General features: G+C 35.2%; 2 protein-coding genes across 2 annotated transcripts; both read right to left on the minus strand.

The window, feature by feature from the left end:
- Positions 1-382: 382 nt before the first annotated feature.
- Positions 383-14,501, minus strand: LOC125868376 (flowering locus K homology domain). The gene is made up of 7 exons (XM_049549044.1): positions 14,363-14,501; positions 12,475-12,913; positions 10,988-11,240; positions 3,599-3,747; positions 3,241-3,525; positions 2,050-2,244; positions 383-743 (listed from the first exon to the last, which is right to left on the minus strand). The coding sequence occupies exons 2-7, from the start codon at positions 12,901-12,903 to the stop codon at positions 567-569; spliced, it is 1,488 nt and encodes a 495-aa protein (XP_049405001.1). The 5' UTR covers positions 12,904-12,913; positions 14,363-14,501; the 3' UTR covers positions 383-566.
- A 1,158-nt stretch (positions 14,502-15,659) lies between these two features.
- Positions 15,660-21,944, minus strand: LOC125853669 (uncharacterized). The gene is made up of 10 exons (XM_049533391.1): positions 21,522-21,944; positions 19,659-19,863; positions 19,085-19,175; positions 18,820-18,965; positions 18,185-18,428; positions 17,830-17,934; positions 17,532-17,714; positions 17,060-17,264; positions 16,208-16,694; positions 15,660-15,848 (listed from the first exon to the last, which is right to left on the minus strand). Exons 1-10 carry the CDS (start codon positions 21,742-21,744, stop codon positions 15,752-15,754), a joined length of 1,986 nt encoding a protein of 661 aa, XP_049389348.1. The 5' UTR covers positions 21,745-21,944; the 3' UTR covers positions 15,660-15,751.
- Between the last annotated feature and the right edge of the window lie 679 nt (positions 21,945-22,623).

Here is a 22,623-nt window from a genome sequence, read left to right on the forward strand (position 1 = left end):
ATCCAAATTCAATACTTTCTTCCTTTCAAAGAATTTAGACTGGGAGGTCAAATTTTGTTGACATTCACATGAACTGAGGTCCGGAAGATGTCTAAAGAGAGGTCGAGGCAGGCATACGCATTTGATTTTGGATAATTTAGCATTCTTTTTACCTAGAAATTATACCCATGGAGGAACTTGATCTAGATTCTAACACTGCCTAAATAATTAGGGTTTGAGAGTCAAATAGGTCGAGAAGAAAGAGTCTAAATGAATCAACATCTTTGTTGCTGTCAGTATCACTACCAAATTACCAATTGAGCATATATAGAATTTCCCAGGTAACCTAGCAAGTTTTAAAGTGTCGAGGATTTAGCATATTAGTCAGTCATGGAAAGGTGCAGATAGAGAGGAAACAGGACACCAATAAAGTAAGCATTTTTGTAGATTGAAGATTGTAAACGAGCCTAATGCATACATCACTCTATGTCACTAGGCCTAACTGAAGAGTACAACACAAAATACAAAACACCCTTGCGAAAGGATTATAAGTTTTGTTCGCCAAATTAATGGCAGATAGATCCAGTTCAATAGCCATAATTGTTGCCATACACTGAACCATATCCCCCAGATTGCCCCGGAACACCTGCATTTGAAGGGGCTGATGAATACATAGAAGGAGGAGGAGCTCCATACGGGTTGTAGCCTTGATCAGCTGGTGGACCTGTCTGTGGCTGAGGTGCCCCTGCATCTGCCATGAAATTCTGCAACACAAATAAAGTTAAACATAGGACACGACAAGCATAATAATCGGCTAAACCAAGGGAATGGAGACTACTCCTCAACTGAGAGTAACTTGACTCCACTCCTACAAAAGCTCTCTTATCTCTCTCAAAACAAACATTAAAACAAATGGAACCACGTTCAAGGCCCTACATCTTCTCCTCCTCCCATTTTACAGCTGGACATCAACTCTTCCACAGTTTTCAGCATTCCCCATGGAGTGTCAAACCACCAAAATAACCCACCATAACCTCATGGTTAACCCGCAATGTAGAAGAAGATGATCCACGTCCTCGCCCATCTCCTTACACATATAACACCAACCTTCCACTTTCTCAGATTTTCTGGTGTCAAAATCACCCCTCTAGCGGCTAACCAAGTGAAAAGGCACACTTTCCTCCGAACCTTTGGAATCTATATTGCATTACATGAGAAAACATGCTCCTTTTTCTTTTGCATGAGAAAACATGCTCCTACCTAACTAAAAGCTTCTCATAGAAAGATTTCACAGAGAAACACTCCATTACTTCTCAAGATCCACCACCAAACATCGGGGTAACTGGATTGACTTGCCTTTTGCAGCAAGGCTAATAATCTTTAAAAACAAAGCACGAGTAGGCACAAATTTTGCTCATCTCCTTCACATTTTCTCTGGCGCCTTCCGGCCCAAAGATAAATAATCACAAAAGACTCATTTTTCTAGCATTTCATACAACTATAAAACACTATCAGCCTACTTTCTCGATTCAAATGACTTTTCTCTACCATTTTATCTGATTAGTGACCCGAAAAAAGTATGTTAAACAGATAACTTGTTTTACATTTCTTGTCGCCACATGGGGTGCTTAGCATTCTTTGGAAATCAGATCATTAGCATCGCTTGCCGAGTGAGGTGGTTCTGGCCAAAGCTATTATTGCGAAAACTTAGTGGAGAAGGATAACGTAAACAATGTTTGGTATTGAGGGTAGAAGCTGAGAAGCTGAGATTTTCAATAGAATTATTAGTAAAATGTTCTCTATGAGCAAGAAGCTTGAGATCTAGGAAATCCATCAGGAAGGACTTTTACATCTGATCCCCTATCAAAATTTATATAATACGCTTGAACTGCCACAGTAATTCTGGCATAAGCAAAACCCTAAAATTTGAGCTGAAAGGGAAAGAGGCCTAGGGACTGGGTAGAGCACTGTAGCATGAACCACATTATTTTGCAATCAGTTTAATAAAAAATGCAAAAGATGAATCAGTAAATATAAATGATTGATTAAAAAGCCAAGCAAGAATTTTACCTGTATCAATTGTTGTGCTGTTTGGACTTGAGAAGCAGTTCCATTGATTTCAACAGTCATCTCCCCAGGAACTCCCTTTGTTTCCTGTATGGTAACAGTAGCACCACTAACCCGTCGGATGTAGCTTATGCTTGCACCATTTGTTCCAATCACAGCATCAGCAAAGGCCAGAGGGATCTGCATCTGCTGTGTAATCTGCAAAATTACGCCACTCAAATAAAGCAAAAATCAGCACATGAATATCTTTCTTCTTCCCATTTTTGTTTACTAGCACTTCATCAAAACAAATATTAGGTTTACTTAGGATGTCTGGCATTAAAATTGTCAAAAATTAAAAGTATTTCACAAGAGCGATTTCTTAATTCTCAGATAAATATACAATTTAATAAGGTACTAGTGTAACCCAAGGTCACCCGCAACAGAAGCTGAGAGAAACAAGAAACAGGGAATACAAGAGCAGGCAAAAAACAAGCCTAGAAAATCTAGTAACTAATTGAGCAGTCTTCATGGAAAAAATACAAAATGAATATTTGCACCTAAATTAAATTTTAGAGGACATGCAAAAGGAGATAATAGATCTCATCATTAATATTAATAAAAAAATATTAATAGGCAAATCTATTCTCCCAATTACGAATTTTTCAAAAAATTTCAAACAATTTTAACTATATAATATTGTGATTTGTACACTAACATAATTCCAACAATGCAAAATTTCTTATTACAAAACTAACAGATTTATGTCCAAACTCCGATGTCATACAATACAAAATCAGATATGTTGATCCTCAAACTCCAAAAACCTGCCAGTGAGTATTCCTCAAGAAATTTAGGACTTGTCCCACTAGTCATGGTTAGCAGAACTACCTTGGAATAAAATCCCAAAAAAGGTTTGCCCTACCATTTAAGCATTTCATATCTGTTACTGAAATGCATAATGTTTAGCAATCCCCCCCTTTTTTTGGGTAATCCCCATCCATCTCTTAGCACATGCCAGAAAGTTAGGGAAGAGAGACAAAGGGGAGGTTATTTGTTGACATGATTGAACCTTAAGCTTAGTGAAAAAAACTGCTGAATTGTTTTCCTCATGTAGAACAGCAAATAAAAATTTAACCAAGTCCATTACCACAAAGTCCCAGCTTATTTCTCTTTAAATACCAAAACACTGTGTTTTATAGTAAGAGAGCATACCTGAGTAATAAGAGACGGTGCTGCTGGGTTGTTGGATGATGAATGCATTGACATTGGAGCCTCTCTTCCGTATGCAGAAATGCCTTGATGAGGTTGTTTATCCATAGGAGGTGGCATGTCAGCTGGTGGATAATAATTATCGTGTTGCCTGGATGGTGGCATGAAATGAGGACTATTACCATATCCCGGACCTCCAGCAGCGGTTTGTGGGAAAGCTTGGGGTGGAGGACCCCAAGTTTGGGGAGGTGGCATGTGTTCCACAGGTGGATTTGGTGGCATTTGCATCTAAGCAACAAAGAAGTTCCATTAAAAGATGCTAAGCTCCTGTCCGAAAATATTTAACTAAAAGGAGACTTACTTGCATCTCAAATACTGGGATTATGCCACGATCAACCAAAAATTTCCTCAGGTGAGAAGCAATTAACTCAACTGCCTTGTGTACACCAACAGGTTCCCCTACTACTTCAACTATCCTATCATCTTGAAGTGCAAACATGGGAAGGTCCTCTGCAATGATATGTAAGCATCAGAAACTAGTTATTCAGTCACAGTTGAAAAGGCAAATTGAACATAACAGTCCTGAAAGAATAGTTCATGACGAAAGTAGAGAGGCTATAGTACCAATTAAGGACCTCGCGATCTCCAAATCCAGCTGAACAATTTAACCATGGGAATTTACCGTACTTAACTCCTCTAGTATTAAATTAGGGATAAATAATAAACATACACAACAGGTATGTGATTTTTCCACTTTATAGTTTATTGCATGTTTGAACTTTCCACTAACTTATTATTTTCATGTTTTTACCTTGATACATATATGTGAAAAGTTTTAGTTTAATCTCAGGTTTAAGGTTTCCAAAGAAGGATGAAACCAAATTCAGTTGGCAATAGTAGTGCAAGTTTTGAAAAAACTTCTCAGCTTGGTGAATTTTAATTCAGTGTGCTCAAGCCTATGCATACAAACAGTGCACATACCTAGAGTACAAAAAGATTAGATGCCTCCTTGACCTAGGAGGATCAGCACGTGCTCTTGAGCCAAAGTGTGGAACAACATAGTCCTACACGCAATGAGATGTAAGAGGTCCTGACTATAAATCCAAAATTAGACCAGAATGACCACAGAACAAGACCACACCCTTGGCATCAAACTCATTCAGGGATGCTTCACAAATGTCTTCATACATAATGTTTGCATTCTTTCATTTGGAAGGAAGTGAAACGAAGATTTAAGTATGAAAACGTTGGTGAAGCATATCTGAAGGAGATGCCTTCACTTCCTTGATCTTTTAGGTTTGATTATCCTCTTCCAGCATTAGTTTTGGAGGGCTAGGGAAGGTCAGGAGATAAACATACTGTAGTAAAGTAGCATAGCAAAATATTTGAAACTACATCTTCCAAAACATCCATATGATGGCAAATTTTTGTCAGGATAGAATTTCAGAGCTATTTATGAAGCAACCACCTGGAGAATTTTATACTTGCTCTTTTTACAAATACATGGTGAATCATAGATAACCAAAGTTGGAGTCACAAGGGAAAGCCCAAAATGGCCCCATATCTTTGAGTGGAGATATAAAATCATCCTCGTTCTTTTACATGGTATGTTAATAGTCTTTATTATTTAGCAATTTGGTGCACTTTTAATCTACTTTTAATCTTTCCCAAACAAGCTGTAAATTTCAAACATATCATGAGAGACCTTTTCTCCTCCAAAACCCACAGCTCCTCTTTGTTTCATATCTTCAAAGTTACCAGAAATCCAGCCTTTATTGTACTCCATTTCTATTTGTTTGCCTGGTATTGAGTTGGCACGGAGTTAAAGAAGAAAAGAAGACTTTTGAATCTAGTGGTTTTTTTTTTCTTCATCAAAAAAACTAAAGATATGCAAAATGTACCAAAATGCCCTTTAATCTTGAGGTCTTAAACATTCCATGTTGAAAGTTAGAACTGAAAAGTTATATAAAAAAAAAGGGAAGAGGCATTTTTTTAGAAGGGCTAAAGAAAGACAAACAAAACTGAAACGTAGGCAGTAATTAAAATCATTTTGAACAAGATTGGTGCTGAAACAAAGCTAGAAATGCACATATACTTACAGGCTCAATACAAACAACATCAACAAATCCCACAAATTGAGGTCTGGGGAGGGTAGGGTGTAGGCAGACCTTACCCCTAGGTCCCCTACCTTGGAGGTAGAGCATATAGGTACAATACATAATATAAATTTTCATGAATATGGAGATAGCGATATAAAAAAAGAGTATTGAGGCTTGAGTTGTAGTCTTGCCTTCCTCTTTTCTTCTTTGACATCAATACTACCAGATTATAGATATGATGGCAACTATACCTGAATTGTACATGTTGAACCAGCAGCACAAAGCAACATCAAGAAAGGTAAGGGATAACCTAGCATGGCATCTTAGTTTCAGAAGATTACTCAATGATAGGTGAAGTGGATAGAATAACAGAGTTCTATAACACTCTTGAACAATTCAAAGGTTTTTCTACTAATGAGGAGAGCATGTTGTGGAATGGAAATGCTCAAGGCAGATTAATTAATTCAGTATACAGATATTTCAATTGTCCGAACAACAAGATTGGATGTTGGCTTTAGAAGATGATATAGAAAGTCAAAGTTCCATACAGAGTATCATGTTTATCATGGCTACTGGCAAAAGAGGCAATTTTAACTCAAGAAAATTTCATCAAGAGGGGAATCCAATTATGCTACACAGGTGTAATTTATGTGGTGCTGAGACAGAAACAATTGATCATCTCTTTTTACACTATAGAGTGACAGATCAACTATGGAAGACTTCCATTAGCCTAAGAGAATCAGGTTGTCCACACCAGGAGAGTCCAGGAAGTCTAGCTTGCTGAAATAGAGATGGAAACCTGTCAGGACACAGAACAAGATGGAACTGTCCCAAGCTTGTATCTGTCATCTGGTGGATAGTTTGGAAGGAGAGGAACCAGAGATGTTTTGGGGACAATAGCAGTTCCATTCAGAGGTTAAAGATGAATTCATTAGTCATTTTTTTATTTTTAGTGTGAACAAGAATACCCTCAAGAAGTAGGATAACTAATGACTTATGAGAGTCTAGGTTATAGGAGATCAGACTGGACAACTCTCTGTAATTATATAGGATCACACTATTTTGTGTAGTCTGTGCTTATATAAATCATATATCATATATATATATATAAAAGAGAACCTTAGAGCCGCCTACGTGGCGCCACCACAAACTAGAATTTCCTTTCATTTTATTTATTTCCAAAACTAACCTTCCTCTTTCATGAAAAGTTGCGACTTTTATGAAGAGTTGCGACTTTTATGAAAAGTTGGGACTTTTATGAAAAGGTGCGACTTTAATTAAGAGTTGAGACTTTTATGAAAAAATTGTGACTTTTATGAAAAATTGTGACTTTTATGAAAGGTTGTGACCTTCTCGAAGGGTTGCAACTTTTCCAAATAGTTGCTATCATTCCGATAAGGCACAATAAACATTTGTTCAAACTACCATTTGTTGTCTATAAATAGAGGGATTTCCTCTCATTTTAAAACAACAAAAATTTTGAACCTCTTCTTCTTCTTCTTCACAATTAAATATTTGTGTATTTTGCTCCTGTTGAGTGGCTCGCTGACACCATTGCTTATGTTACAGATCCTGGTATGTATTTTTATGGTCATTAATTTATGCTTATGTTATTAAGGAGAAATGATAAGATGTAATAATTTTCATTTTCCTTTACATTATTAATGTTTTTACTACATAATCTTGTATGTAAGACAATATAGTGTTTTAGTTTTAATGACGAATAGGTTTTAAACATTATTTTATAAATTGCGTGATACTAAATAACCGCGCAAAGCGCGGGTAATTTTACTAGTATACTAATAAGTAACATGTGTTACCTATTTAAAGAAAAATGACACACACAATTTTTTTGATAAATAAAAATAACAAAATATTTTTAAAAAGGCCTTTTGTTTAGTGACTTGTAATTTCTCTTCAGTATATGGTGATCTTCATCTTGAGTTCCACCCACTTCTCAAACCAACTCTTTCTCCCTGCACTTACCTTATTATCAACCAGATAATACTTTCCTAGCAAACTATTCTTTTGTCGAAAAGAATTATACGTTGTATTTCATTTGCAATGTCTTATTAAGAGGACACCATCTTTTGAAATTATTGCAAAAGTCTAGTTTAGACAATCACTCTTGTTGTCCAAATTAATGGTCTTCATTTGATCCTTTGATTAAGATAACTCATTATTTTTTCCCAGTCTTTTTATTAGACGTATGTCAATGCAAGAGTAAGTTGGAAGTTAAAAATCTAGTTTAGTCAAGCCCGATTTTGCATTAAAAGATAGATCTTTTAATGTATAAATGAAATGAGCCTAAATAAAGCTATATAGCTACAAAAGATTTACTCCCTCCGTTTCAAAAAGAATGACCTCCTTTCCTTTTTAGTCTGTTTCAAAAAGAATGACCTCTTTCCTCTTTTGGTAACATTTTAATCTCAGCTTTCCATGTGGCATGTTTAAAGCCACAAGATTGAAGGGCTATTTAGTACATTTGACATAACTTTAATTTAGGACCACAAGATTCAAAAGTCTTTTTTATTCTCTAAAACTTTGTGCCAAGTCAAACCAGGTCACTCTTTGTGAAAAAGGAGGGAGTATATAGTTTGGGGAAATGTTCAAATGTAAATAATGTGTTGCAGTTTTTAGCATTTGTTGACTTTAGCTTTTACATAAAAGTCAAATGTTTTTGTACAAGTTTTGGATCCACTGGATGCCTTTTAATGAAAGCATTACTTCATTATTAAAAAAAAGGTGAAATGCATAGATGAACCTTTAAGTTGTCCATAATGACCAGATAGATGCTTTAACTAACCCAGTGACCAAATAGACACCTCCACTTGACACAGTTGTGTCTCATGCATCCCTCAGGTTGGCATGGCAAAATTTGTCTTTCACCCAAATTTGGTGCGTGAATCCTTGTAAATTTTATTTTTTAAAGTTATATAGGCCCAATGTTTTCACAATCTTCCTCCTCACTCCTTCAAATTTCCATTCACCATTAATGAGTCTAAAAAGTTTCAACCTTGAAAAAAGTTATAGGATCTAAACAACAAATTAATCAAATTTTGATTATCTACTTCGCCAACGCACCTATATTTGACCCATAAAAACTAAAACTAACCCCAAAACTTCTTCATTATTAACAGGAAGAAGAACCTAAGAGGGGAGAGGGCATTCCAATGATTAAGAATGAGGAAAAAACGAGGTTGATAGATTATGGTGGAACAAAGACAGCAAAGGCATGTATAAGGTGAACTCAGCATACAAGTTTTTGAACAAAGGTGGCCAACAACCACCAAATAGGCCATGGAAACAGATCTGGAAAACAAAAACCCCTTTCAAGGTGGCATGTTTTACTTGTTTGCTGGCAAGAGAAGCAGTCCTGACACAAGAAAATCTCAAGAAGAGGAAGTTCTTTATGTGCTCGAGATGCTATTTGTGTGGAGAAGAGGTTGAGACAGTTGGCCATCTATTTTTACAGTGCAAGATAACAACCCAACTAGGGGTGTGCAAAAACCGAACCGATAAAAGTGTTATTGGTTTATTGTTATTGGATTAAAGATTTTTTAATGGTTTTATAAAAAAAATTATTGGGTTATCGGTTCGGTATTGGTTTTTAATATTGGGTTATTGGGTAAACCGATAACCCATTAAGACTAGTAATTTACTACTTTTACTTGTACATATATATTATATATTAAAATCTCAATACCTTAGTAATTACTATCTTTGTCTTTTAGCCTACAATTCACACTTCACAATGACTTTGAGTTCACAATTTCACATTATAAAAAATGTTAAAATTTAAAGTAATAACCATATTCCTCTTAATTTCTCTGTGTTACGCTTGTATAGTTCTTTTCATCTTTGTTATTGTTGTTTCTATTTTATGAGCATTTGTAAAGTTACATTATTGTGTTTACGCATCAAATTTATTAGAAAAGTCATACATTTGTTTTATAAATATTTTCTTATTGGTTAAACCAAAAACTGAATCGTTAAGGATCAAAACCGATAAAAAATATCTTACTGGTTTGGTTATTGGTTTAACATATTTAAAAATCAAAAACCGAACCGATAATATATAAAACCGAACCGAACCGACCGATGCACACCTTTGGAGGATTTTTATCAGCTTCAGGGGTGTTGTTTGGACCATGCCTAACAGAATCACCCACCTCCTCTACAGTTAGGAAGAGGTAGGTGGGGGAGCTTCAGACAGAGATGGATGGAGGATTCTCCCAGCCTGTATCTAGCATGTATCTGGTGGACAGTCTGGAGAGAGAGAAATGCTAAATGTTTTGAGAGCAAAAGTTGTGATCTTCAGAAGATCAAATTGAATTGTATCAAACTTTTTTGTTTCTGGTGCAAACAAATGTACTTAGAGGATACTGAGTCAATTATTGAGATCCTTGGCTCTATTTAGAATTTAGATTCAAATATCCTGTTTTGTCGATAAGTTGTAATTATGGTTTTCAGTACAACCCATGTACTGGTTTTTGTCAATACATATGAATGTTACCTTTCTTAAAAAAAAAAAAAACAAAGAACGGAGGGAGTAGAAACAAAAGGGGAGGAGAAACCAACAGGGAAAGGGGAGGGGACCAAAGAATGATTAAGGGGTTAATTCATGGGTTAGATGAACATGGAAAATGATTATTTTTTTAATTTTAATTTTTATTTATTTATTAAATATTATTGGAGGGGAGTTATTTTAATTTTCATTTGAACCACTCAGATACAACGTGTAGCCAAATTATGGAGCACTTAAACTGCTTTAGCACATTTGTAATTCACACTTGAATCCTGCCAGCATTGGGTGTTTCTGAAGCACAATTTTGAGGGACCAGAGGTCTAGTTGGTCACTGGATTAGTTGGGGTGTCTATCTGGTCGTTGAAAACAATTTCATGGGGTCATTTATGTATGTCGCCAAAAAAAATTAATATAGTCAATCCCAACTAGTTTGGATCAAATCAAGGCTCAATTAATAGTAGCAAATTCTAACTTTGACCCAAAAAGCTCCTAAACTTCTGCTCTTGGTTTACTACTTAATACAAGATACACAGCATCTGGATGCGACATTTACAATTTACATGAGAGCAACTTGTATAAGCGTGATTCAATTCAAGTGTAACAAACTATGACGTATTAAACATGCTATTTCTAGTAGAATGAAATCGATAATATTTTTAAAATAATTCTTCTGAAAAAAAAAAGATTTGATACAAATTCATTAAAGGAAAGTTTGGAGAACACCCTTCTAGTACCTTTAGTTCTTTTCTTTAGATGTTTGAAACACTAGCATCAATAGAACTTCAAATTCTTGCTAATTGTTTTGAATAAATACTTCAAACTGTTATTGTTTTCATCCTTAAATGATTACCGGTTCGATTCCTTATTATATGAAATACTAAAGTAACTTCTGCTACACAAAGAAGCACAATCAACACACATAATTATCAAGGAAATCACAGGGAGTAATAGTCAATAGTCACAGCTCAGATCACCTGTTGAAAATGACTAATTGATATCAGAGTCCGGAACAAAAAAGAAGAAATGAAAGGCGGAAGAAATGTCCCTAGTACATGGGCTGGAATGGTAAAATCCTTGTTACTAAGTTGAATAACAGAGATATCTAAAAAGGAAAGGAAAGAACCTGTTCCAAGAACTCTAACAATACAACTGGATGCTTCTTGAATGGACTTGACGGTTGTCCCTTGTTTTCCAATAAGACTTCCAGCCTGTGAAGCTGGCACAAGCAGCTTTGTTGAGACCTTTCCAGCTACAGTTGGAGGAGGATGAGAAGAATCATTCTCCAGCCCATCCACAACACGTCTATGGACCCTCAGAAGACCGTCTATAGCAGGTGGAAGAGAGGATTCAGGCTCCTCCCTGGCAGATACCATTACCTTCAGCATCACAGCAAACCACAATACAATTAATAAATAACTTAACCATACCTAGATTAAATTTTTTTTGAACTTAACTGCAGCAATACAAGCTTCCCCATTATGAATTTGAAGAAAGTATTCTCTTCCATTACTGATATATATACATCCATATAAAGTATGTTCTCTTCATTATTTTATATACATAGATATATATATAGACACAGAGTATATTCTCTTTTCATTAGTATAGGCCATACTCTAAGAAAGGTAAAAGACTAATATAAAATTCTTATAAATAGAAGATGCACATAGTTAAAAAATGTTTTAAAAGACTGGAACATGTTAGGGGCCACTAGTCCATCATGGGGCCTTAGGGACTAGATGATGTGCTTTTATGTTGAACATTCATGTGCCAAATCATCTACCTTACTTCTTTTTATGAGAAGGAAATCATCTGCCTTACTTCTTTTTATGAGAAGGAAATCATCTGCCTTACTTCTATGTTGGGTCGTCCCAGATTGTTTCCCTTTTAGACAATCAAGCTTTTTATTTATTATTCTTGATAATTGTGACTAAGATTACAAAATGCACTTCCATAAGTGAGTCAAACATTCCAGAGAACCTGTCAGTGTTTACTTCTTTATCAACACTCAATTTCAAAGCTGGGTCATGACCACAAATTCAGTGTTAATTGCTACTAAAGAATAGCCACATGGCAGCAATCTCAATACCTACATCCTAGTGATTGATTGAAACAGACATTACAACCTTCTCGCTTCACTTTCCATCAACTACTAAATGTCCCCATTTCACTCTCAAACCCAATAGCAGTCACCTATTTTACAATTCAACTTATAGATACTTACAAACGGTGACCAACTACACAAGCAGCATTGATAGGGAAATATTAGTTAGATAGGTTCACATCCATCCAAAGTTAATTTCACCAGGAAGTATCATACCTTGACAACGACAAGAGAGGAAGGGAACAAGATGGGAAGGAAGACAAATAACAGCAAGAGAACTTTTCAGAAACCTTTGAACCAGTCTTTTTATCTGTTCTGGAAGTGTATTTTTCCCATTCTATTTAAAAAAAGAAAAAAAATTGGAGGTGGGGAACAACACAAAGTTTTTTAGGTAGAAAAGGAAAAACATGGATTATAAAGCAAGGCAACAAAAGTCACAGAAGAAAACGCAGTGGATTTTGAGAGGTATCTTGTCTACAAGAATATGTAAAATAGGTGGGACTTACAGCTCTCTCAGTAATCCCTGGAGGACCATCAAGAACCTTAATACGAGCTTTTGATTCTTCAACAATCTTTTTGATGTACTCTCCTTTGCGTCCAATAAGGCTACCTACTTTTTGTGAAGGGACCAATATACGAAATACACTTTCCCCAGGCCACCCTGGCCACCTTTCGCCACCACCTCCAGTAGCAGCAACACCTTGTTCTTGTTTTTGTTCCTGTTCTTGATCCTGCTCTTGGTCTTGCTCTTGCTCTTGCTCTTGCTCTTGCTCTTGCTCTTGCTCTTGCGCTTGCGCTTGGTTCACCTCAAGGAGTGTTGGTTCTTCTTTCACCTCAAGGAGTAAGTCCTCTGGTACTACCTCATTCTCATGTTGATTAAGGCTTTCATCAAGTTCATCCATAGTCTCTTGTTTGATAAGATCAAGGTCATCCATGATCTCTTTACTGCAAAATATATATATAGATAATATTATCAAGGAGTGAGTCCACACATATACAAAGAAAGGTTCCACATTAAAAATTAAAAAGTTCAATACCCAACAATTTTTTTTCTAGATAAGTTCATTACTTAACGATTTTAGTCAGCAGCACCAAAACTGATACTAATCTTACTTTTGCTAACCATTGCCACCCAAAAAAGCTCATAAAAGTTAACTTCTTAATACAATAGCAGCAAAAAATAGGACTTCATTTTAAGCAGCAACAACTAAACTAGGAAATCATTTTTCAACTATGTAAGGAAAAATGGTTCCTCTTCCAGAAAACATTGTTCTTAAACTGTAAAAGAAATTCCATAGTTCACCAGGGTGAGAGCAAATAAGGATTGTCTTGGAAAAAATACCTAACCAAACGTGGGGTAAAATGAATCTTTATCCCTCATACCAAATGACCCCTTAGAGTACAGGAAAAACCCATCAGAAAACTAGTACAAAAAGACAGGCACCATGACCCAGTTTCAGCAATACCATAAAATAAAACTGAGCATAAATGACAATTAGAAAACATTTTTCACAATGCAACAGTAATTCAAACTGATAGAACTTCAACATTGTCACAACAAAACCCAATCACAAATTCCATACATGTAGACCAGAGAAACAAGCTAGTTCAGATATTACCGAATGTAAGCCGGGCAAAAATAGGAATTAGAACACTAACACAAAAAAACACTAATTGAAAAAGAGTTATAATCACTGCCATAAAATCCCAATATCAAAAAGGGATTAAACCCTAGCTAAACCACCCCCAAACAGTTCAATAACTCCCAAAATCATAACAGTCGACATGAGAATTAGAACATTAACACACAATGCAATAGCAATTAGAGAGAAAGCAAAAACATCTCAAGGAACCAGTGACTCATCAAAAATTAAGCAAAAAACATCTCAAGAAGACAGTGAATCATAAAAAATTAAGCAAAAAACATCTCAAGAAAACAGTGACCCATCAAAAATTAAGCATAAAACATCTCAAGAAAACAGTGACCCATTAAAAATAAAGCAAAAAACATCTCAAGAAAACAGTGACCCGTCAAAAATTAAGCATAAAACATCTCAAGAAAACAGTGACCCATAAAAAATTATGCATAAAACATCTCAAGAAAACAGTGACCCATAAAAATTTAAGCAAAAAACATCTCAAGAAAACAGTGACCCATCAAAAATTTAAGCAAAAAACATCTCAAGAAAACCGTGACCCATCAAAAATTAACCAACAATCTCTCGAATTACCAAGCAGGACAACGTTATAAACAAAGAATTGAGTGTATCCGTGAACAAGTACAATATTTTTGGAACCAAACGGAAGAAACCCAAGATACCTAGAAACCCTAGAAATTTAATTGTGAATATACATGTATAGCAGTGTAATGTAGAGTTGCACAGATTTACTTACATGGGATACAGTAAGACAGTAGTTACTTCAGATACAGAGAGAGAAAACAAGAACTTGTTGAAGAAGAGAAGACAGTTGTACTTGTTCCGCTTCGACCAAATTTAGGTTTTGGGCTGCTTTATTATCATCTTTATGCCTTGTGTTTTATTATCTCCTCAAGTAAAAAAATATATTACTAATATATATAAAAAATTATTGTTCACTTACTAGTAAATGTGAGTCGTCAACTCTTTTGTATCATTCTTATGGATTAAATAATTTGGTGAAATATTTGAAAATCATCGATACATGGTGATTTGCTGTCCACGATGACACGAGAAGTCCATTAAACTTTATCATTAAGGGGAAGAAAAAAATTGTAACAGGATTTTTATAAGTGAACATGCAAATAGATTCAAAATCTACAATGCATTGTGACACATAAATTTATTTAATATTGGGGAGCATGGGGAGAGTACTTCCATCTCCCTCTTTGTATGTCTCTGACCTATTTCCGTTGCTCGCTTATTTATCTATGTGATGAGTTATTAACGAACTCTTTCGTGAAAAGTGTCAAGAAGTGCTCTCTGTGCGCACCCAAAGGATAGCGACTGCGGGTTTTCCTTGTTATAAAAAAAAAAAAAAGTGTCAAGAAGTGCTAAATGATAGTCTACCTTTTGCATCCCATTTGTAGTGTATGTGGGAAGACGTGTGCTTGTTAAAACAAAATTCACTCTTGACAAAACATATATAGACTCCCACGTCGAAAAAAAAAAACATAGCAAAATGTGATACTTGATTTGAAATGAAAAATCTTATGGACTATGGAATCTTTGAATGCAAGTTACTCCTAAAACTTAAATCAAAGGCACTTTGTCTTAGATATCACACCTCACCAACATGGGTTGTGGTGCACTGGTGGGAGTGTTTCACCTTCAACCAGAGGTCTCGGGTTTGAACCTTGAGTATGGAGAAAATCCTGTTGGGAGCGCCACACCCGAATGGGCCCTGCAGAGTGCGATCCGGATTTAGTTGGAGCTTCAATGTGGGCTCCGGACACCGGGTGGGAAACCAAAAAAAAAAAAGAAAAAGATATCACACCTTAAGTAACCCATCCACCCAAACCACAACTAAAAATTAGGCCGTGATAATGTCAAAATTTGATTTCAGTATTAAACTCTGTATATTGGCATAATATATATATATATATATATATATATATATATATATATATATAAACTCTGTCTTAGATATCACAACCACACAGCTTGTTAGTCATAATGGACACATAATTCTGCATGTTTAAGAGTTAAGACGGAGAAATATTTAAAGTCTTTCTACTACAAAAAATAGAGTTACTACATAAATGTCAAGTCTTTCTACTCCTCCAGTTTCTAACAATTTGTTGTTTCAAGTTAATAGGAAAATTTGGATATAGAAACCAATAATTACAGAAACCATAATCCCAAGAACATATGGACTTTCAGCAGCACCCGCCGATACAGACCTGTGCAAGATGGCACCAAATTAGATCAACAAACATTATATTAATCGATGACTATGTCAAAATAAACTTCAGCAGCACTAAAATAAATCTATAGGAATCAGTATCTAGTGATACATTTCTGGAATCATGTTGATAATTCAGAAGCAGCAGATACGAAACACATTTGGTGTAGACGTGATTACTTTCATGTGCAGTTAAAACATTCTGCCTCAGCAATATGAAAACAGTTTTAGTGGCATCAATGTGAAATAGGGAAGTAACTAGGGATGAAGGAAGCAAATATACATACTGAGTAAAATTATTGGAAGGCTAGAAATTTTATTTAACTCAAGTATCTGGACTGAATGATTGATATTTACCTTGCTATTGTTGACTTAGATGTTGTGAGTCCAAATCCAAAGGGAAACAATGGATCATAGTGAGGGTCACCAACGTTCATTGGAAGTTGATCTACAGTTCTGAACCATGTTCTTGGAAGTTTTCCAGTAAATCCGCAGTCCCCAAAGAGAAGATCAGTGATACCTTGTCCTTCAGTTCCTGGTAACCAGGCTGCTACAAGTGCATCAATTGAAGGTAGATATGGCTCAAGAACGAGTGGTCGACCAGATATGACTATGACAACACACTTCACAGATTGGCAAATATTGTTAATGACATCAGGTCCAGGATTTGCCACTGTGAGAGTAGGACTGTATCCTGCACTCTCAGCATAAGGGTGCTCACCGACAACCACAATAGCATAGTCAAAGCCACTAGAAGTAGCATACTTGCTGTCAGGATTCTCAAAATAGATGACTTCTGTACCTGGATCAACTGCAGACTTTATTGCACCGAGGATGGTAGTTCCTGTAAATGGCGTTCACTCTGTTCAGTCAACTTTCAATGCTAGCCAACTGAAAATAGCAAATGGTTATCTATGCATTACAACATTAGCTACTTAGCCTGCTGCAGTTTCCTATATAGAACTACCAATATATTTGAGTTTATAACATTTTCAAAATGATTTGTGTACAGTTCAAGTATATTTTCCTAGAGAAATTTCTATTCGATCTCATTCTCCTTTTCCCCCCGTAATCTTGTTAGGATGGCTGGTGGGGGAGATTATTCAAGAAATAATAAGGTCAAGTGATTTTACAAATTTTCTATTTAACATTAAGTCATTAAATGTAGTATCAGAGGTCTTGTGAAACGTATCAGAAGAAAAAACGTACCACTTGTAGCATCATTACCACTAAACCCCTGCCAAGTAATAGTCCATCCGCCACATTGATAACCTAAGTTATCAGCATGGCTGCCAGCAACCAAAATTCTGGACACTTTCTTAGGAAGAGGTAACAATGGGTTATTAGCAGTTTTCCCATTCTTCAGCAGTACAAGAGATTTCCGCACAGCTTCTCTTGCTAAGTTCCTGTGTTCCTGAATGGAAACCAGGGGTTATTATAACCACAAAAGCTGAATTTCACAATTCGAACAGTACAAAACATATACATCTCAAGCTACAGCATAGGCCCCAAATGGTAGTTAAGTGGAAAGGGTCTTGAGATCACCATATCTAGTACATATCCTTCAACCAGGGACAAGGATTAACCCACCACAAACAACTAAACAATGGCCATATACAATGCATGCACTAACATTGTAACTGAGGCTTGAAGTGTAAAGTATCATGTTTAAGTGACCTACCTGGCTCCCAACCTCGTTGATCAAGCTGAAATCAGTGTAGGGGTTCTCAAAAAGTCCCATGGTAAATTTAACTGACAAAATCCTCTCCACTGCATCATCAATCCGATCTGTTGGGATAAAATTGTTCTTGACGAGGTAAGTCAGATCATTGATAAACTCGGTAAAATTATATGGGACCATAACCTGCAAATGACCAATTTGACATTTCCTGATTTAGCTTGAACACCAAAACATTTCCCAAACATAATGCATCCGAATTAATTGAATGTTGACACTGGTGTAGGGGGGAAAATCTTACCATGTCGACACCAGCTAGAATGCTAGTCTCAACTGAATAAGTGTAGTTGGCATGAGGTGGAGAGGTAAGTCTGTCAATACCCTGCCAATCTGAGATGACAAAACCCTGGTAGATTATCAACATCAATCAGTGAAATCACCTCCAAATTATGAAATTAATGCTTCATGAGAAACAATAAGTGATACAACAAGTTGGCATGATACAAACACGTGAAATATCAAAAATATATTTCGGAGGATGTTAATTCCACATTTCTGTAATTCTCATGTGCTTAATAACAAGCTGCCTTTAACCAAGCTTCCGAATTGACAACTGTGGTTTATCTAATCTTTCATATCATTTTTTCGAACATTACCTTGAACCTGAGTGTACCCTTGAGAAAACCAGTAACTAGATCATGGTCAGCATGCATCTTTCTGCCATTCCAGCTAGAATAAGAAGCCATAACCGTAGCAACGCCTTTGATAATTGAGTCGTCATAGGCGGGCATGTGGATAGTCAGCAACTCATGCCTGTCAGTCACAGTGTTATTCTCATTAACACCCTTAGTTGTGCCCCCATCACCAACAAAGTGCTTTGCACAAGCAGCCACCTTTTTCCTGAAAATTGAATGAGTTAAGAGGTTTATACACAGGGAATCCTTTTACAAGCAAAACATAGAATTTAATTACACAAGAACCACCATTATCAAAATGTAAATATAAGATCTATAACTGATTCATAAAAGGCTCATCAAAAAATTGATATTAACTACAAAACAGTGGCGAAAAAAGGGAAAACAGCATTAGCATAAAAGCATCTCATATTTGGACTTCATTGTGCTCTAATGATAACAAGCAACTAAAGAGCAGTCAAGGTTCTCATTACTTAAACTTAGATTTGACAGTTCTTTGCACAACGATGAGGAAAACAACTGTAAATATTTGTTCTAACTTTCAAAGAACAGCATATTAAAATATAAGCATGGAATTGCTTTCAAAGTTTCCATACTTTCCAGCAATATAAGGTATGCCCTTCCTTGAACCATTAGGAATCTCGCCTTGTAACCCAATTATAATATCCGTCATTTCTTGAACAATCTTGGGATCTTCACTATAACTTTCATAACAGCGACCCCACCTAGGATCTCTGCAAACCTGCCCACAAAGGTTTAAACTTTAAACGAAAACTTGATTTACAATTTAAAGTGAAAAATGAAATTAATTGTGAGAAGATTAATTAGAAAGTCAATCATCAATCTGATTGTATCACCTACAGCGATGCAAGGAGCAAATACATAAGGAATCCCTGTTGCTCTGACTTCAAGAGCAGTAGCATCACCAATTCTTCGCATGAGTTCAGGGTCCCTGAAGAATAGATATTCGGTAGAACATTCAGATAAGACCAACATCTTTTATGTATTAGCAAGTGGATAAGGCCAACAACAAGTTACCTTGAACAGGGAAAAGAATTCTGAAAATGTAAAAATAATTGTAGATACTATCAAAATGAAGTTTTTTGAACATATAATACATTCATATTTCCTAGACATAACTTACCTATGACACACAGTTATTGGCAGAGCAGTATATTGATACTTGATAGACAACAAATCACTTATCAGAATGTTATCTTTGCAAATGAAATTATTAAACTTTCTCAAGAAAAAAAATATGAAGCTTGATTTAGGTAACAAAAGGTTTCTTGGTAGTACACTAGATAACAAATTATAAGTCCAATGTGAACACATGCTCTATAAACCAGAAAATAACAAATGATTTAAATTTGATAAGTCAACGCTCAGCACTGCATGTTTTGTACTTGAAGTTATCCATGTAAAATTTCCTTACCTGGCAGCTCCAAGCCCGATGTTATGTGGAAATATGGTGGCATTGAAAACATTGTTGTGTCCGTGAACGGCATCAATCCCATATATCATTGGAATCCCAAGGCGAGTTGACATAGAACCATTTTGGTAGTCATTCACCATATTAACCCAATCTGCGGCAGTAGCTTTCGGAAGTGGAGTACTTCCCCCACCACTTAATACACTACCTGAATCAGAATAACATAACATAAACTTCAATTTTCTGTTTGCCATGCCAACAAGATATTTTAAACAGAAGTGTAGGGCCTTTGATTGGGATTTAAACCTGCATCTAAATTTGCAAAACAAGTTGTACTAACAATCCATCTCTTTTTTCGTTTATTGTTATTACTTTTTCCTTAAAAGATAATCCTGAGTTCATGTTTCATTGTTAATCACTGCTTCATTACATGCCATTTCTTTGTTGAACTATCATATCAGAATTTGACAAAAAGAGAAGTAAAATATTGTAAGATGCATGTTCGTTTTTACATGTGATTTGCACTTAATAATCATTTCTCCAATCACTTGATTTGCGATTAATGATCATTTCTTCCAGTTTCCTAGTTTCACTTTATAAAATGTCCTAATCAAGGAAAGCCAAGACTGATGTATAACAAAAAGATGTTATGAACATGCTTTCGAACTCCATAGACAGCCTTATCTCTTGGCATACTCTGGAAAATTCAAACTTGGAAGAAGAAACTGATTAAGTTCGGCTCAACTTCCTTTATCAGTGAAAAAAGATGCCTGTTTTAGCTCAACTTCCTTCCCTTCTTTCTTTCTTCTTTTCATCTCTTTTGAATACTCTTTCGACTTATTCCTGTATCCATTCAATTTTGCATGTCCTGATCTTGTAACTTTGGAGTAACCATGAATACTCACAACTATTTTTTTTCTGCAGTGTTCATAGCTCTTAAAACGACTTATTAAATCTACAACTATTAAATTCAATCTCCAGGATAAGTGCTAGTAACAAATATTGATCAAGAGATGCATAAAAAACAGAAAACACGAAAGTATGTAAAGGGTACTACAGGCATACCTCTATATATAACAATAATTCTCTATAACCAACATTCCACTATAACAACCATGTTTTTTGTGGACCGATCTTTCATGTTATGTTACATATATGTTCTCTATAATAACATTTCACTTTAGCAGCCAAAAAATATTAGAACATACGACCATGTTATAAAAAGGTTTGACTATACTATATATTGTGAATGTTCCTTATCAAGAAAATCCAGATGTGAAGTCCCGATGTATTGTTTTTATAAACAAGGGCATCAAATACTCTATTTCTCGTAACAATCTACTTCAAAATGTCATTATTCAATCTACAAGGAAAGTAACACACAGCAACTAACAAAAAAATGCACAAAAAAAACTAAACAATTATTCAAATGATACAACTATATAGATATGAAACGTAACTGAAGTAGTACTCCAAGTTAAACAGGGCTTACTGTTCTCCAAACAATATTCTTTAGACTAACATCATCAAATCTCCATAAACAAATACTCCCTTCTTTCAATTTGTTTGTCTTACTTTCTTTTTTTACCCATGTAAAAAATAATGTCTCTTTTACCTTTTTGGCAACTCTTCATTTCCAACTTTCCCCATAACATATTTTATACAACAAGATTAAAGGGCATTCACATACATTATATATATCTTTAGTTTAAAACCACAAAATCTATCAAGTGTACTTACTTTCTTGAATTCCGTGTAAAGTTAAAACAACACAAACAAATTGAAATGGAGGTAGTAAACACCAACTACACAAGAAAAATTACAAACATGGAAACCACAATACTATATGCAGATTTGAAATATTACCAATATAGTAGTCTTTCATTATTTGAATAGTGGCAACAGTCCTATCAATCTGAATCATCTGTCCAATCTTTTCTTGAAGGGTCATTCTACCAAGAAGATCTTTAACTCTAACCCCAACTGGTTGTTCCGGGTCCTTGTACTTGATGTAGTCCTCACCCATTGCAATCTTGTTCCACCATAGCACCAGAGTCACAAACCACCAAACCCAACTTTTCTTACCCATCCTCAACACTATAATAACATCAAGAAAATGTGATACTTTTTTTTTTTCAAGATAGTACTTGAAATTTAAGTGAATACCCAGAAAAATGTAGGGTAAAGGGTGCAAGAAAATGCAGGATCTTGAAAGTTTTTAGTGAAAGAATACAGTAACAGAGAGAGTGTGTGCTGTGTTTTGTGGAAAAGATGAGTCTAAAAGTAGGAGTGAGAGTTGAGATATTCTTTGAAAAAGTTACAAGAGTTAAACGGTTATATATACGCCAAGAATATATATTACTAACCACCCTCCAACCCCTTTTAAGCAAGTTATTACTCAATTCTCGCCCCTATCGGAAATAGGATTGACTACCGATTTCAAAGGAACTGGAGTTACATCTCTTTTCCATTCAAGAGTTCTTATGCATTTCCACGCCCCTTTGAGACCCCGAAAAATGGACAAATTCCTTTTCTTAGGAATACATACAAGATTCGTCACTACAAAAAGGATAATGAGAGATTTCTTTACTTGTCATTATATTAAAAATAGTTATTTAATAATATTTGTATAATTTGAAAAATCAAGAAATTATATTATATATACTTTTTGTGTCTATTTACCGTATTGTTGTTGGACAGAGAATATATTACTCTTATATTTACTTTTATTTGTTTAAAATAGATATAAATTTATAGATTTTATTTTTCTAAACTTGATTTTTATATTTAAATTCACAAAGAAAAAAAAAGTTTATACTTTGTACCACATAAATTGAAACAGATAAGGCATATATTCATAGTTACATGAGCATTATAAGTTGTAACTGTCGAATGAGTGTATAATAATGAATGTGTAACTGTATAGTTAGTGATTGAATAATGATTAAACCGTCTTATTCATACATGA

This window comes from Solanum stenotomum, chromosome 1 (assembly GCF_019186545.1).
Source record: "Solanum stenotomum isolate F172 chromosome 1, ASM1918654v1, whole genome shotgun sequence".
NCBI lineage: Eukaryota > Viridiplantae > Streptophyta > Magnoliopsida > Solanales > Solanaceae > Solanum > Solanum stenotomum.

Coding starts and splice junctions, on each gene's coding strand:
- LOC125868376 (XM_049549044.1), bottom strand. CDS start 12,903: ATGGATGACCTTGATCTTATCAAACAAGAGACTATGGATGAACTTGAT. Junction 3,526..3,598: donor TCCCAGTATTTGAGATGCAA/GTAAGTCTCCTT, acceptor TTTGTTGCTTAG/ATGCAAATGCCACCAAATCC. Junction 744..2,049: donor CAGCACAACAATTGATACAG/GTAAAATTCTTG, acceptor TTTGTGTTGCAG/AATTTCATGGCAGATGCAGG.
- LOC125853669 (XM_049533391.1), bottom strand. CDS start 21,744: ATGGGTAAGAAAAGTTGGGTTTGGTGGTTTGTGACTCTGGTGCTATGG. Junction 18,966..19,084: donor TATTTGCTCCTTGCATCGCT/GTAGGTGATACA, acceptor CTTTGTGGGCAG/GTTTGCAGAGATCCTAGGTG. Junction 17,715..17,829: donor TTCTAGCTGGTGTCGACATG/GTAAGATTTTCC, acceptor GGTCATTTGCAG/GTTATGGTCCCATATAATTT.